At 40.8% G+C, this 14,211-nt stretch overlaps 1 protein-coding gene across 1 annotated transcript in view; it reads left to right on the top strand.

Annotated features, from left to right (window-relative positions):
* The window catches only part of FGF12 (fibroblast growth factor 12), a 262,211-nt gene that overhangs the window by 61,302 nt on the left and 186,698 nt on the right, over nucleotides 1-14,211 (top strand). Inside the window, exon 3 of the mRNA XM_036754914.1 lies at nucleotides 13,091-13,194. Within this exon, the coding sequence (XP_036610809.1) occupies nucleotides 13,091-13,194 (104 nt within the window). The remainder of the gene's footprint in view (nucleotides 1-13,090; nucleotides 13,195-14,211) is intronic.

Below are 14,211 nucleotides of genomic sequence, written 5' to 3'. Positions count from 1 at the left end.
TTTTGTAGACCTCTAGAGGTAAGGTTTTTCTGGTTTGGTTTCTGGTTTGGGGCTAGCCATTTGGGTCTCTGATACCATGCTAAACCCTGACGAGGCTGTGGTACAGAGCTAGGAAGCTGGGACGCCACCCTTCCTATTGGGGTGTGGGAAGATTGGGGTGTTTTCCTTGAAGAGGGAACCTGGTTTATTTTCTTCCCTCTGAGGGGACCTGCTTAGCCTCAGTTAACCCATGCTACCGGGTCTGTTTGGGTATGGGAAGATTGGGGGTGTTTTCCTTGAAGAGGAAACCTGGTTTATCTTCTTTCCTCTGAGGGGACCTGTTTAGCCTCCAATTAGCCCATGCTGTTGGTCTCTGTTTTGTGTTGGAGGTGTGAGAGAGATTGGGGGTCGTATCTTTGAGGAGGAAATCTTTCCTCTGAGGGGGCCTGCTTAGCCTTCAGTTCGATCCACACCGTGAACTTTGTTGTGTTTTGAGTTCGTCTCTGTTAGCGTGTCTGTGTCAATTGTGAAATGTCTATGTTTTGTTAAAAAAATCTGAAACTTAGGCAGCCAGAGATATCAGGCTGCCACTAGGGAAACAGACTCCCTTCCTTGTGGCTCCCGTTTGGCCAGCGTGGAACTACGGGAATGGGTTAAAATTTGGCAAATTCTGGGTTTTAAATTGTTAAAAAGTTTGGAAATTGGTTAGTTGAATTTGGGAAGAAAGAACTCCTGAAATTGTAAATCCATTCCAGGAGCTCACTCTTGCTGGAAACATCTCCTCCCAATGAATGCCTTCTGGCTAAAACCTCAGTTATAGTCTTCAGCGGGACTCTCGCATTTGTCTTAGTCCCGGATTCCCTTAGATTCAAGTACAAAAGAGGTTTTTGGGAGTGAGCAAGGGGTGAAGTTTACCTGAATTACAATCATTGAGATCTTTTCACTAGGGCTGCAGTAAAAGTTAGAGCAGTTAAATCAAACTCCTCTTCTCCCGGATCAGATTAGTAGAGAATGCAGGAGAACTGTAGGGAAAAACTTAAATCGCCCTCCCCACCGGGCAATGAGGAGAGGGATAGAAAGTCACAGACTGACAGTCAGTCCTGTGCCCCTGAGTACCTTTGTAGCCCGTCCTTGTGGTAAAGTTTAAAAGGTAAATTTATGAAAGAGAGAGATAGAAAACCTGTATAAGGAATTTAGGAGGGTTGTAGAATAGCAGCTTGAGATTACCTGTCTAGTCAGGAGTCCATGTGCTCCTCTTGGCTGCCATGTGCTGCTCCTGGCCTCACCCTTCCCCCACCCTCCACATTGAAAGGTTATCAGAGCTGAAGCTAAAGGAAACTTGTAAAGAAACAGGGCTGGTTAGTTAGTGCTTGGAAGGGTAGGCTCCTTGCCCTCAAGGGGCTGCCAGGCCCTACCTAGGGAGGAGCCCCTTTAGAAAACTAAAAGGGATTTTTTCCTGCTCTTATCTTCCTTGGGAGTCTGAAAAAATCCTTTTAGGCATTTTTGTATAAGATGAAGCTTGGAACAAAATTAAGTTTCTCTTTCTTTCATAAATTCATTCATGGCCAGGCAAAAGTTCCTATACCTGGACCAGAGGTAGTGGTGCTGAAGAATATACAGCTAAATAAAGTGTATTTGGGATGTTAATGTATTAGTATATGTGATACATGTATTATATATTAATACATTAATATATAATACCAAAAGTAATAAGCTGAATAATTTTTATATGTGTATCTGGAAATGCAATAGACGTCATCTGAAAATTATTGTTTCTGTATTTCTAAACTTGCATTGTGTTCCCAAAATTCTCTTAGATTGTGAAATTTGAGAAGACCATTGTGTGGTAAGAAATGATATTATAGCAATTTTAATCTGATTTTGATATATGTGAATTGGGTTTTTAAAGGGATGTGATAAAATTTGGAACTGTTATATGTGGTTATAACAAGTAAATAATTAATAATACTGATATTTAACCATGAGAACAGACTTTTTGCGTGAAAAAGTTTTCTATTATGAGAATATATCTGGTGATTTAAAGTTATAGTTTCAAATAATGATATGAAAGATTCTCCGTGCAAGGAGATTTAGAAATGTGATCACCTAAATTGATAAAAGGGTTGTTTCAAGTTTTAAAATGCATAATTATGTTTCGGGCTCTGGTACATTTCTAAATTGAGTAATGTGACAAACAGATGTATCAGCAATATTAAAAAATGTGGTAATCTTTTACAATGCAGAGAGTATTGGGCCTTAGAAATTAAAATGTTACCACTAGTGGTTATGAATCAGATTTGATTTGCTTATCCAACTCAGTTATGATCACTAGATTGGTAATTAATTGGAATCTGTTTCAAGTTTTAGATACATGATAATTGCTTGCGGTGTACTTATTTCTAAGTTTGTTATTATATACAAATTCGTTAACATCGCATTACCTGTGCTGTTAGAGAATAATTCTCTTATAATCTGGATGTTGTTAGATTGAGAATCGTAGTTAGTTAAGATGAGGTTGTTAACTGGAACAAGAACTTTTGAAACCATCTAGTCATGAATTCTTATCAATCTTGTGTGGTTTTCTGTGTAGAGGAATTCTTATGAAAAAAAAAAAGCTTTTTCAAGTCCTGGTAAACCTTATTATTGTGATAAGGCTAATTAATTGAGTATGTAATTTATAGATATTAAGTGTCCTCCCATTATAACACTTTTTGATTAAGGAACTTTGCAATGTCTAGGAATTCTGTGCAATATTTGAGAATGAGGACATTTGGCATCAACTTAGTTAATGAATCCCAGCATTTAAGGGTTAATTTGCTTTAAGGAAAAAGGAGATGTCTATCATTTTAAAACCTTCTAAATAATTGTGTTCAGGAAAGTTTAGCGAGCATGCCTTTTAACATCTGGATAAAAAAAAAATCCTTATTAGAATTATTAGAATTGATGCTTATCTATAGAAGGGCCCATTCAATGTCTTATTCAAGTTTTTTTTTTTTTGAGTAAGGAGGTTCCAAACGACAGTCTGAATTCCTTACTCCTCCCCGCCCTTAGTTTAGATAAGAAGAAAAGAATTTCACCTTAGCCCACCTGTCAGAAGGGAAGGAAAGGAGAGGGGCAGCAATAAGAGGACAGTAGGGGTCAAGAAGCCTTCAACCTGGCTTCTTAAAAAAACTGATAAGATTAGACTAAGACTTGAGATGGGTTTGGCCTAGTAGTTAATTAGTGAAGTCTGCCATCTGATGGAGAAGAACCCACCCTCAGGGGGGAGGTGAGATGGCAGATCTTTTTAATAAGTGTTCCTTCTTTTAGAATGAGTTATCACGAAAAACAAATCCCCTTTTTTTGTGTCTTTGTGTGTTTAAGAAGCTGGAATGGGATTCCAGTATACACAGTTATGACAATGAAAGTACTAACTTATGAGTTGTTTTGTCTTATGGTTGAAATGTAAAGAAGACTTAGTACTAGGTTTGAAAGATTTGGAAAGGTGAATTAAGGTTGAGGGAAAATAGGAAAGGCAGATAAGAAAGTTTGGGGACAAATGGGAGTTAGCTAAGCCTCTCTTGTCCCGAGAATGATAGTTTCAGATGGTCAAAGAAAGTTGGCGATGAGTGTGAAGAAGTATTTAGAAGATGGAAAAGTTATGTAGCTTGATTTGATAATTATTAGCTCAATAAAATTTGGGCAGTCTTATCTGAAGGATATTTATTTGCTATTTAAGATTTTATGGGACTACAATTTAATATTATCTTAAGCTCTGATTACAGGACTAGGTCACATGAAGCCGGTAATGGCACACCAGGTGTTACAAGCTGAGAATTTTTTAGGTGGGTCTGCCTGGGAGCAGTCGTGAAGACGACCTTGGACACAGCCTAGGTAGGATCTTCCTGACTTTATTTCCCAACTCTGCTATTTCCTTTCTGAAAAGGAAAGTCCCCACCTGGTTACACCTAAGCCCTGCTTTCAGCACCTGGTGATTGTAAGATTGGCTATCAGATATGACTGGTGCCTGCAATCAAACAGAGCTAAGGAAGTTCTTTCCTTCTATTACATAGTCCCTCGTTTCTTTCATAGCAAATTTAAATTATTAAGAAGTTTTGTAAGCACTATGCTAAATCTGTTAGGTAATAGATAGATGAATATTGAAATATCTCTGAGTTATTATAATAGGATACAGGTATGATACAGCTTACAATTTTAACTTAGGTTCATGACCAAATAAAACATTGAAATAATATAGGGATAACATCCTCCAAAAGGGGAAAATGATTAGGCAAAGCAAATAAGGCAAAGATGTAATGTGATAGATGTCTAATAAAAGGAAGGGATAGCGAATTTTGAAAAAAGGCAATTGATTGATTCCCCTAAGAATTATGTACAGATGTGTATGAATGGCTCTAAAAATTTATCAATTCTGGAAATTCGAGCTGTTAGGTGTGTTTTGGTAATAAGATCTTAAATTTGGATGCTAATACAAGAAAATTGTATAAGATAGTGGTACAGGTGAAAATATATCCCCTTTGTAAGGTATCTGTAAGTTACAGTAAGTTAAAATTGCCTAGAATTTCTAGATCTGAACCAGAGAAGCAGAACTCTCTTTTACTATCAAGGGACCAGATAACTACAATCAGGCATCTGGGATTTTAAAATACTGCTTTAAATGAACATTGTGAGGAGTGGACATCTGGGCCTATAGAAGACCTCGCCCTGCGGTTCCAAGAGCCTGAGAGGGACAGCACCAGACGCGGACGGCTTTCTCACGGGATCCGGAACCAGAACCTGAGCAAAGATCTGCTTTTTTCCCTTCTGCGTCTTTGTGTTCCCAAGACTGTTTTTTCCTGAACTTTTATTATGTTCCCTCTGCTTACTTACAATTAGTTTACAATTTCTGCCCATCCCTGGGGATGTCCAAATACAGAAAAGGGAAAACCTGACTCCACCTAGATAGGGATTTTAAAACTTCACCCTGTGGAAAATAGTTTTTTTTCCATACCTTTAATTGGTCTTTAGGCGAAACTTTCAGTTTGCCTTTGACCAAAAAGGGGGAAATGTGGGATGTTTTGGGAAATGTGGGATGTTTTATACCATTTTTAAAAAATTTCTGGAGTGCAGTACCTGGGGAGGCTCCTTGGACTCTCCTTGAGTCTTCCAATTAGGTCTGGCCTTCCCCTGGGGCCAACGACCTAGCATTCCTTTTATTGTCACCCCTGCTTAGCGTTTTGGTTGGCCTCCTAATTTTATTGCTATGCCCCATCAGGTCGTTCCTTTTTCAAGGATTTGAAATTCCCATGAAGAAAAAAAGTGGGGAATGTAATACAAGGAAAATTAGGAACCCCTGAGTAACCCCTAGCTACTGACAAGCCCCCCCAGAAAGAATGGATTCAGATATCTTTGGTATTTAGCAAACCCCCTGGGACTCCATGGCTCCTTCCTGAAATGTCAATAGATAGGACCATCCCACTGAGAGATAACCTGGCAGATCCTGTCTAGCAGATATCCCTGAGACTCCTTGGTTCCTTCCTGGAATGTCAATAGATAGGACCATCCCACTAAGAGATAACTTGATAGACCCTTCCTGGGAGATATCCCTGGGACTCTGTGACTCCACCAAGGAATGTAAATGAGATTATCCCACTAGTACGATAACCTGACTGAATCTTTTGATCAGCCAGGACCTTTGTTCCTCTTCCCCCCTACTCTGTACCCCCATATCCTATATAAGCCAAGCCATCACCCCAACACATTTGCCATTGATTTGTGGTGCCGTACCCCGATGGCCGCCGGCTAATAAATTCTCCACTTAAAACTTATACTCTGTGGTGTGTCTCGCTCGCTTCTGGTACAACAAGAAATGCTAGTAGTAGTAGTAGTAGTAGTAGTAGTAGTAGTAGTAGTAGTAGTAGTGGTAGTGGTGGTGGTGGTGGTAGTAGTAGTAAGTAGTAGTAGTAGTAGTAGTGATGGGGTACAGGCCCAGAGACCTTTTCTTCCTAACCCCCCAAAAAAGCCAGTTTGTCTTTAGACTCTTCCCTGCTTGATTCGGTTTTAGCCTGAGGCTATAGCCTCGCATTCTTCTTAGGCCCAAATCTCTCCCTCTATTGTTACTTTAGATATGCATGCCTTCAGTTACTTCCCAACCTTGATATCCCATTCTCTTGGATCCTGGACTCTGGCTCCACCTTATCTTCCTTAGACTTCCCCTCAGGACCATCCCAAAAGCCCCCCACCAGTCACCCCAGACAACCCCTCAATCTTTCCCACAATCTTTTATGTATTTAAATCCCATCCTGCCTGCACAAGGCGCTCAGATTCTTTAGGAGTCTAGCCTATGGCGGGGCTGCTGGAGGATCTGGCCACTGTAACTGTTCCCTAATAAACTTTGTCTTTTTCTTTGGCTAAGAAGGCTTGAGTCGAATTCTTTCGGCAGGACCCGGTGCGTCGATATTTTGGGGTGTCGAGCACCTCTCCACCTTTCACCTCTTCAGTAGTAGCAGTAGTAGGAATAAAATATTTCCTCTTTTCCCCCACCCTCTACTTTGGGACTTCACCTGGAACAGCTGCTAGATGTGGAGACACTCTCTTTTTCACCACTTCTCTAACAAAAAAGGAAGGGGAAAAAAATCATTGCCATATACAGAGGAGATACATACAACATGTACCAAAGGTGACCAATTAAAACTAGGACTGGCAAAATTAGTACCTTATAGATAGATGCTAATTACAACATAAATAAATACAATGATAAAATAAAAAAGAGTCTTTAGCATATTTCAATTCCTCCATGGTGTTTTTTTTTTCATACCTCTGGGATTTTACCAGGTAGGACATGCCAGTCTGCTTTTCAAAGTTATCTCTGTGTGGTAGTAGGAATATACCTGCATTTCCTTGGGATCAATACTTGTAGGTGAGAGGGGAGTATTAGCTTCTGAACATACCTAAAAATAGAGGCCCTCACTACTATTGTCCATCACAAGAAGTAATAGAGAGAAAAGAGCATCATTCATCTTCCACGTTTTATAGATGGGGACAAGGAGAGGCCCCCATCCCCAGAGGTCCTTGGCAGCATTGGGTGGGTCTCTGGTTCATGGCTTTTGCTCACTGGACTGTGGTATGTTTCTGCTGACGGAATTCTGTGGGTCCTAAGGAAAAAAATATCTAAGCAGTAAATCTCCTGCCAAGTGGCCGGTGTTGTTGTTTGTTTATTTGTTTGTTTTTGGTAGCATCACGAAGCTAAACAAAAAGTAAGTGAAATCTTAGTCCAGGGAAAGAGGGCTGCCTTCTCCCTCCCAGAATGAATCATTCTTTGTCTTTCACCTTTTGTGAGGCACATGCCACAGTGCCTGCCTTCCTCTGCCTAAGATTGCTCTGCCTCCCAACACCCTTTCTCCACCCCCCATGCTCCCCCACAGTCTGGAGGGAGTTCTCACTCTCCTTTTCACATCAGACTTTCACAGCATCTCCTTCTTTACTCTGCTGGGCTCAGCAGTTTACTTACAACCCTCACATGGGAAAAGCTCCCTAGGAACGTGCTCTCTCAGTTGGTTTCCTTAAATGCACGTGTCTCTTACCATGTGTCCAAGGAAACCTTTACTTAGCCAATCTTGAGGCATACACTTTGAGCTCCAATTATCCCGTTCCACTGGGTTGTCGTTTTCAGCCGATTCAACCAGAAATGTCTTTCTGTGTGACTGGCAAATACAGTTTTCAACTTTAAATACCAACTCCCTTCACTTATGTTAGGAGTCCCAAGGACTGACTCTGGAAGGAGGCAAAGGGAGGAGTGGATTGAAAGAAGAAACAAATAGTCAGGATGCCCATTACTTAGTGCATAGAGTTATCTTTTAATACTTAGAGCAACATCACTAAGGGACCAGTGTATTAAATCTCATCCACTCATGAATGAAAAGTCATGGATGAGAAATAATATTCTGCTTTGGTGTACAGGGAAAGTCCGGACAAGTCAGTGGCAATCTGGCATCTGACTTGAGCTTGCAGAGAGTTCCTTAGTTGTGAGCTCCATGAAGGCAGGGACTGTCTTTTGCCTCTTTTTGTATTTCCAGTGCTTAACACAGTGCCTGGCACAGAGTAGGCTGCTAAGAAATGCTTGTTGATTGATTGTCTCCAAGTTCATCATTCTCCATCTACACCACCTTGTTTTCTTTTTGTTTTTTTTCTATTTCCACTGATCATTTCTACAATAATAAAGGATGGTCATTAAATTAATAATAGCTAGCATTTCTATAGCATTGTAAGTTTTTGAAAGAACTTTATGGATGTTACTTCATTAGTAGCAAAGGGGACATGTTCCTAGTAAAGCAGTGGGGGATATTCATCAAGTTGGTCCCACATAGCCAGTGAGGTTCTTCAAGGGTCCTCTTTCGGATAGCAATCTGTCTACTTTTGTCATGAACAAATGGTCCCAGTGCCTTTTTCTCAATATGTGTACATGTGCTTTAATTCTTTATTTATTACTCAGAGGATACTCAATTTAAATTATCTCAGTATTTGTGTTTGTGTTCGATTTCCCTCTCTCATTCCTGGAGCATTTGTCTAGGGAAGGTGACTTCATTTCATTGACACCGAGTAGAAAATAAAAATGAGCAGAAGACATGCAGTCACAATTGCTCTGCAGTTATCTTTATATTTCACTCCTTGCCCCCTGCCTCCATCTGACAAAGGCCACAATGTTAACCTGACCCTCTGGGCTATCTTTAAGGTCTATCTTGTTCAAAGACCTTAGTCTCCACAAGACCCTAATACAAACTAAATATTTTAGTCAAGCAGGTCTCTGGATGCCCTCCTACATGTCAAACACCTTCTTCCCCACTGGTTTTAGTTATGTTGCTTCTAGGCTAGGTGAATGCTTCCCATTCCCAATTTTCTAGTTCCAATGGAGCCATCACAATCCACTTCAAATCCCTCCAATTATTCATCCATGAAACATTCCTTTTTTGGGATCTATTTGAGAAGGCGATCAATGGATTCTTTCAATTTCTATTTTGCCCTGTGGCTCTAGAATATCAGGGCAGTTCTCCTTGATAATTTCCTGAAAGATGGTATCTAGGCTCTTTTCTTGATCATGGCTTTCAGGTAGTCCAATTATTTTTAAATTATCTCTCCTGGATCTATTTTCCAGGTCAGTGGTTTTTCCAAGGAGATATTTCACATTGTCTTCCATTTTTTCATTCCTCTGGTTCTGTTTTATAATATCCTGATTTCTCATAAAGTCACTAGCTTCCACTTGTTCCAATCTAATTTTTAAAGTAGTATTTTCTTCAGTGGTCTTTTGGACCTCCTTTTCCATTTGGCTAATTCTGCCTTTCAAGGCATTCTTCTCCTCATTGGCTTTTTGGAGCTCTTTTGCCATTTGAGTTAGTCTGTTTTTTAAGGTGTTGTTTTCTTCAGTGTATTTTTCAGTATTTTTTTGGGTCTCCTTTAGCAAGTCATTGACTTGTTTTTCATGGTTTTCTCGCATCCTTCTCATTTCTCTTCCCAATTTTTCCTCTATTTCTCTAACTTGCTTTTCCAAATCCTTTTTGAGTTCTTCTATGGCCTGGGACCAGTTCATGTTTTTCTTGGAGGCTTTGGTTGTAGGCTCTATGACTTTGTTGTCTTCTTTAGGCTGTATGTTTTGGTCTTCTTTGTCACCAAAGAAAGAATCCAAAGTCTGAGACTGAATCTGGGCGCGTTTTCGCTGCCTGGCCATATTCCCAACCAACTAACTTGACCCTTGAGTTTTTCAGTGGGGTATGACTGCTTGTAGACTAACGAGTTCTATGTTCTACGTTTGGGGGGGAGGTGCCAGCTCTGTCAGAGCCGCACTCCTCCTTCCCCAAGGACCCCCAGTCCAGACTGGGCTTAGATCTTCAGCAGGCTGTTGCACTCCTGCTCTGATCTGCCACTTAATTCCTCCCACCAGGTGGGCCTGGAGCCGGAAGTAACAACAGCTGTAGTTGCCCCACCTCCGCTGCCCCCGGGGCTGGAAGCCGAACCGCGAACTCCTTCCACTCCCGCAGCTTTTCCCACTAACCTTCTCAGCAGTCTTTGGTGTTTGTGGGTCGAGGGGGTCTGGTAACTGCCGCAGCTCACATATTCAGGGCGCTAGGGCCCCCTCCGCCTGGCTTCTGGTCTGGATCGTCCACGCCGCTCAGGCTGGGCTCTGCTCCACTCCGTTCCCAGCTCCCAGCTCCGTGTGGAATAGACCTCACCCAGAGACGATCCAGGCTGTCCTGGGCTGGAGCCCTGCTTCCCTCTGCTGTTCTGTGGGTTCTGCCATTCTAGGATTGGTTCAGAGCCATTTTTTATAGGTTTTTGGAGGGACTCGGGTACGGAGCTCACTCTAGTCTGTGCTTACCAGCTGCCATCTTGGCTCCGCCCCGAAACATTCCCTATATTAACACATTGGGTAAATTAACTCCACTGAATTATGAGGAGGCAGAAAATTGAGCCATTGCCCTAGGAAAATTCATAGGATTGAGCTGGAACTCACAGATTTAGTGCTCACTGAAGTGCAAAACATTTTTTACTTTGGCTGGCCCCTATTAGAACTTGAGTCCAAGGAGTTGGTCATGAAAGAAGGGCCAGAAGGATCTTGTTTGCAGCAAGCAGCAGGATTACAGTGTTCTGGAATGCCTGGGTATTTTCTCTTCTATGTTTGCAACTATGGCCTGTTGGCCAGTTCTGGGAAGGCAGCCAGGAAAGTGAGACTTGTGTGTGTTTTCCTTGGGCCTCTGTGCTCCAGAAACATCTAACATCATAAGGGAGTTGGTCTGTGATAATTTCTTTTCCCAGGTTCAGTGATCTCTCATATCAAATTTTATCTTACTTTCAAAGACTTTTCCATAAATTTCAGAGCATAATTAAATCAGGATCCAGGGACTACGGGGTTATGAGAGTCCACATTAATCTCTCCCTCTTCTGAGCTCAAACTGGGAAAAACTCCGAAGTGTGAGGTAGGAGAAAATTGTGTTTGAACCTTGTCTTTTCTGCTAACTCATCTTGTGACCATGAGTATGTCACAAGCTCTCTGAGTCTGTTTCTTAACCTGTAAAGTGGAGATATTAACCTGTTGTAGCCCACTCTATGTGCTCCAGGGTTATTGTGAGGACTGTATGAGGTCATGTGTACAAAGCCTTTTGTAAATGGTATGGTCTCCCAGCCTGTATTCTTACCAGATTTCAAGGTCCTTGAGGACAGAGTTGTGGACATTGGGAGTATCCTCAATGTTGCCAAGCGTGAAGTTCAGGGCATTGGGGATTTTCACAGAATACTAGTGGCCTAAAAATCAAAGAAGTTTCTGATTAACAAATTTTTCACGAGTGAAAGTGTTGAGTGAGTCCTTATGAGTTCAGGAAGCATGTGGATGAACCAGTGGCTTCATCAGGTTAGAGTAGCACACTGAAGCTGCAGTTGTCTCCAGTTGTTCTTCAAATGACCTGCAGAGAATGTAGAGTGTAGTCTGCCCAATCCAGCATGACAATGAGAAAAATAAACTAAGCTCCATCCTGACCAGTTGGTTGGGGGATAGAATAACTTTGACTTTTACAGTATAGCTTCTTCTTTCTTTCTTTTCCTTCCTTTATTTCTTTCTTTTCCTTCCTTTCTTCTTTTCTTTTCCTTCCTTCCACCCTTCCTCCTTCCCTTGCTCCTTCCCTCCCTTCTTCCTCTTCCTCATCCTCTTCCTCTTTTCTCCTCCTCTTTCTCCTCCTTCTCCCTGTATAGTTGTCTTGATTCCTTTATGATGTATGGAAATTAGTATAAGACATGTGGTCAAAATACTTGGGTTCAAATACTGTCTGGGTCACTTGAGTTGTGACCATATACAAGTTGCTCAACCTCTCTGCTCACTCTGCTCACCTCTTCAATGGGAAAATAGTGATATAAGCAACTGCCTCTCAGATTAGTTGAGAAGGGAAGACTTTGTAAACCTGAAAGCACCACATTATGTGTATTAGTTTTAATATTCCTGCCCAGAGGAATCTCTCAGATACTTTCTAAGGAATTTCCCCCTTTATTCAGATTTTTGTTTTGGGTAAATACTATTATGATTTATTTAGCTCCTCCTGGGAAATACTCCTTGTGACAAGGAATCAGGCAAGTCTCTGTACTTTGCTATTCCATTCGCTGTCCAACTAGACCTGTCCATCATCCACATTTCCTCTGCACTTTGTTTGTTTGTTTGTTTTGCAGGGGGGAAGACTGGGGAATTGGGGTTAAGTGACTTGCCCAAAGTTACACAGCTAGTAAAGTGTGTCAAGTGTCTGAGGCCAGATTTGAACTCAGGTCCTCCTGGCTCCAGGGCCGGTGCTCTACTTACTGCACAACCTAGCTGCCCCATCCTCTGCACTTTGTAAGGATGGTTTTAATTTCTGATATCCCTTCCTCTTTTTTGGAACAGCCTTGTAGCTAATTGTTCTGAGTGTGAAAAGATATTCTTCTCCTTCACATTTCTTTCATCTTTAACTCACAAGGTTCCCATAAGCCCTAGTGGTTCTGTGCTTTGGGCATGATTGAATATAAATGAATCAGTCTCACATTTACATTTTGCTTTTCTCAAGGTGGGCCATAGCTGTAGACCCTTGTATATACACTCTGCTCCAGACAAATGGGAAGTATGGCCATTCCTCTGAGATCACACACCATGTCTCCTCTCTGTGCTTTTTACTGGCAGGCTTCCATGCCTGGCATGCCATTCTTCCTCACCTCCATTTCTCAGAAGACATAGAACAATGATTAGGATATCCATGATGGTGACAGTGATGATGATGATGATGATGGCTAGCACTTATTTAATGCTGAGTATATGTCAGTGCTAAGCACTCTACAAATATTTTCTTATTTGACCTCAACTCATTCAAAGTTTCCCTGATTAGCCACCCTAGCCCCTTTCCCTTCCAATGACCTTATGTATTTGCACACTGTCTTCCCTGGATTCACTTAAGTACCATGAGAACAAGGACTCTTAGTTTTCCTTTTTTCTTTCTTTCTACCTTCTCCCCAGGATCAGTGCATAGTCATTGGTTAATGAAGGTGTGTTGATTATTTCTTGAATAAGGGATGTTGAATATTCGCCTGTCATTTTAGTTTTATTTTCTTTCTTTCTGTTTCTCTTTCTCAGCCCTTTTCAACCTGATCCCTGTGGGCCTCCGGGTTGTGGCAATCCAGGGAGTGAAAGCCAGCCTCTATGTGGCAATGAACGGAGAAGGGTATCTCTACAGCTCCGTAAGTACCATTCAGTCTTTTTGTCTAGATGGCAGGAAAAAGACGTGTTGGTATCTGAAGTTAAAAACAAAACAAATAGAAACTTTGGATGTTAGGAATGTTAGTCACTGCTTAGCTTTGTGAAACTCATCATTGGTGCCAACTTGTTTCGGAAGTTCTTTTCTCTTCAGACTTGATCATAAGCCTGTAAATGTGGTCATAGAATAATCCACAATGACAGAGCAGCATATTAAAATATAATGCATACATTTTTATTCATTTGATGACTCTGGGGCCTATATTGAGGATCAACACCTGCTCATTGAGGAAGCATTCCATTGGAACATGTCTCCTGGTTTCCTAAAAGAGAAACTGGTCTTTTGTCTTCTTTCATATTCAGAGATGGGGCTCAGTGGGAGTTTTGGCCACATTGCTCTTGTGGCTGCCATAGGAATAAGTTAAGCTTTTGAGTCTCTCTCGTGGTTTCAACTTCTCTGCACTAGTTTAAAGCAGAAAGTCCATTTTTTATTGTCTATTAGAACATTTTGATTTAGAATCAAATTAGCTTCTCCTAAACATAGACTGTTCCTTGGACATCTATTGGGAAAACTTAAAAAATATCTATAATACCTCTGACTTACATTGATAGAGTGCATCCTCTTGAGGGGACTCACTTGTAGAATGTGCTGGAACAATAAAATGTACTAGGTTCAGCCTTGGAAATTTGTTCTTTCACATGCAGTAGGCTTTATTTTATTATTTTTTTTATTTTTTGAAAAGGGGATTTGCTTTGTTTCAAACTTACTTTTTGATTTTCATTTAGTGCATATCATTTCTTACAGATTCCAATTTAAATGCAGCCAATGTTAGTAAATATTTAAAATTTATTATGGAAAAGCATTCAAATTCACTAGATTACAAATTCATTATTAAGTTGATCTTATTCGCCTTTGTCATGATTTCGAATAAATGAATTTCAGTTGCACGTTTGTTTGTTTGCCAACCTCACTCATCTAATTAAATTTTCCAGAAAACTTA

This window comes from Trichosurus vulpecula, chromosome 4, assembly GCF_011100635.1.
Source record: "Trichosurus vulpecula isolate mTriVul1 chromosome 4, mTriVul1.pri, whole genome shotgun sequence".
Taxonomy (NCBI): domain Eukaryota; kingdom Metazoa; phylum Chordata; class Mammalia; order Diprotodontia; family Phalangeridae; genus Trichosurus; species Trichosurus vulpecula.
Note: the sequence above shows the minus strand (reverse complement) of the source record. Positions and strands in the feature narration are given on the sequence as shown.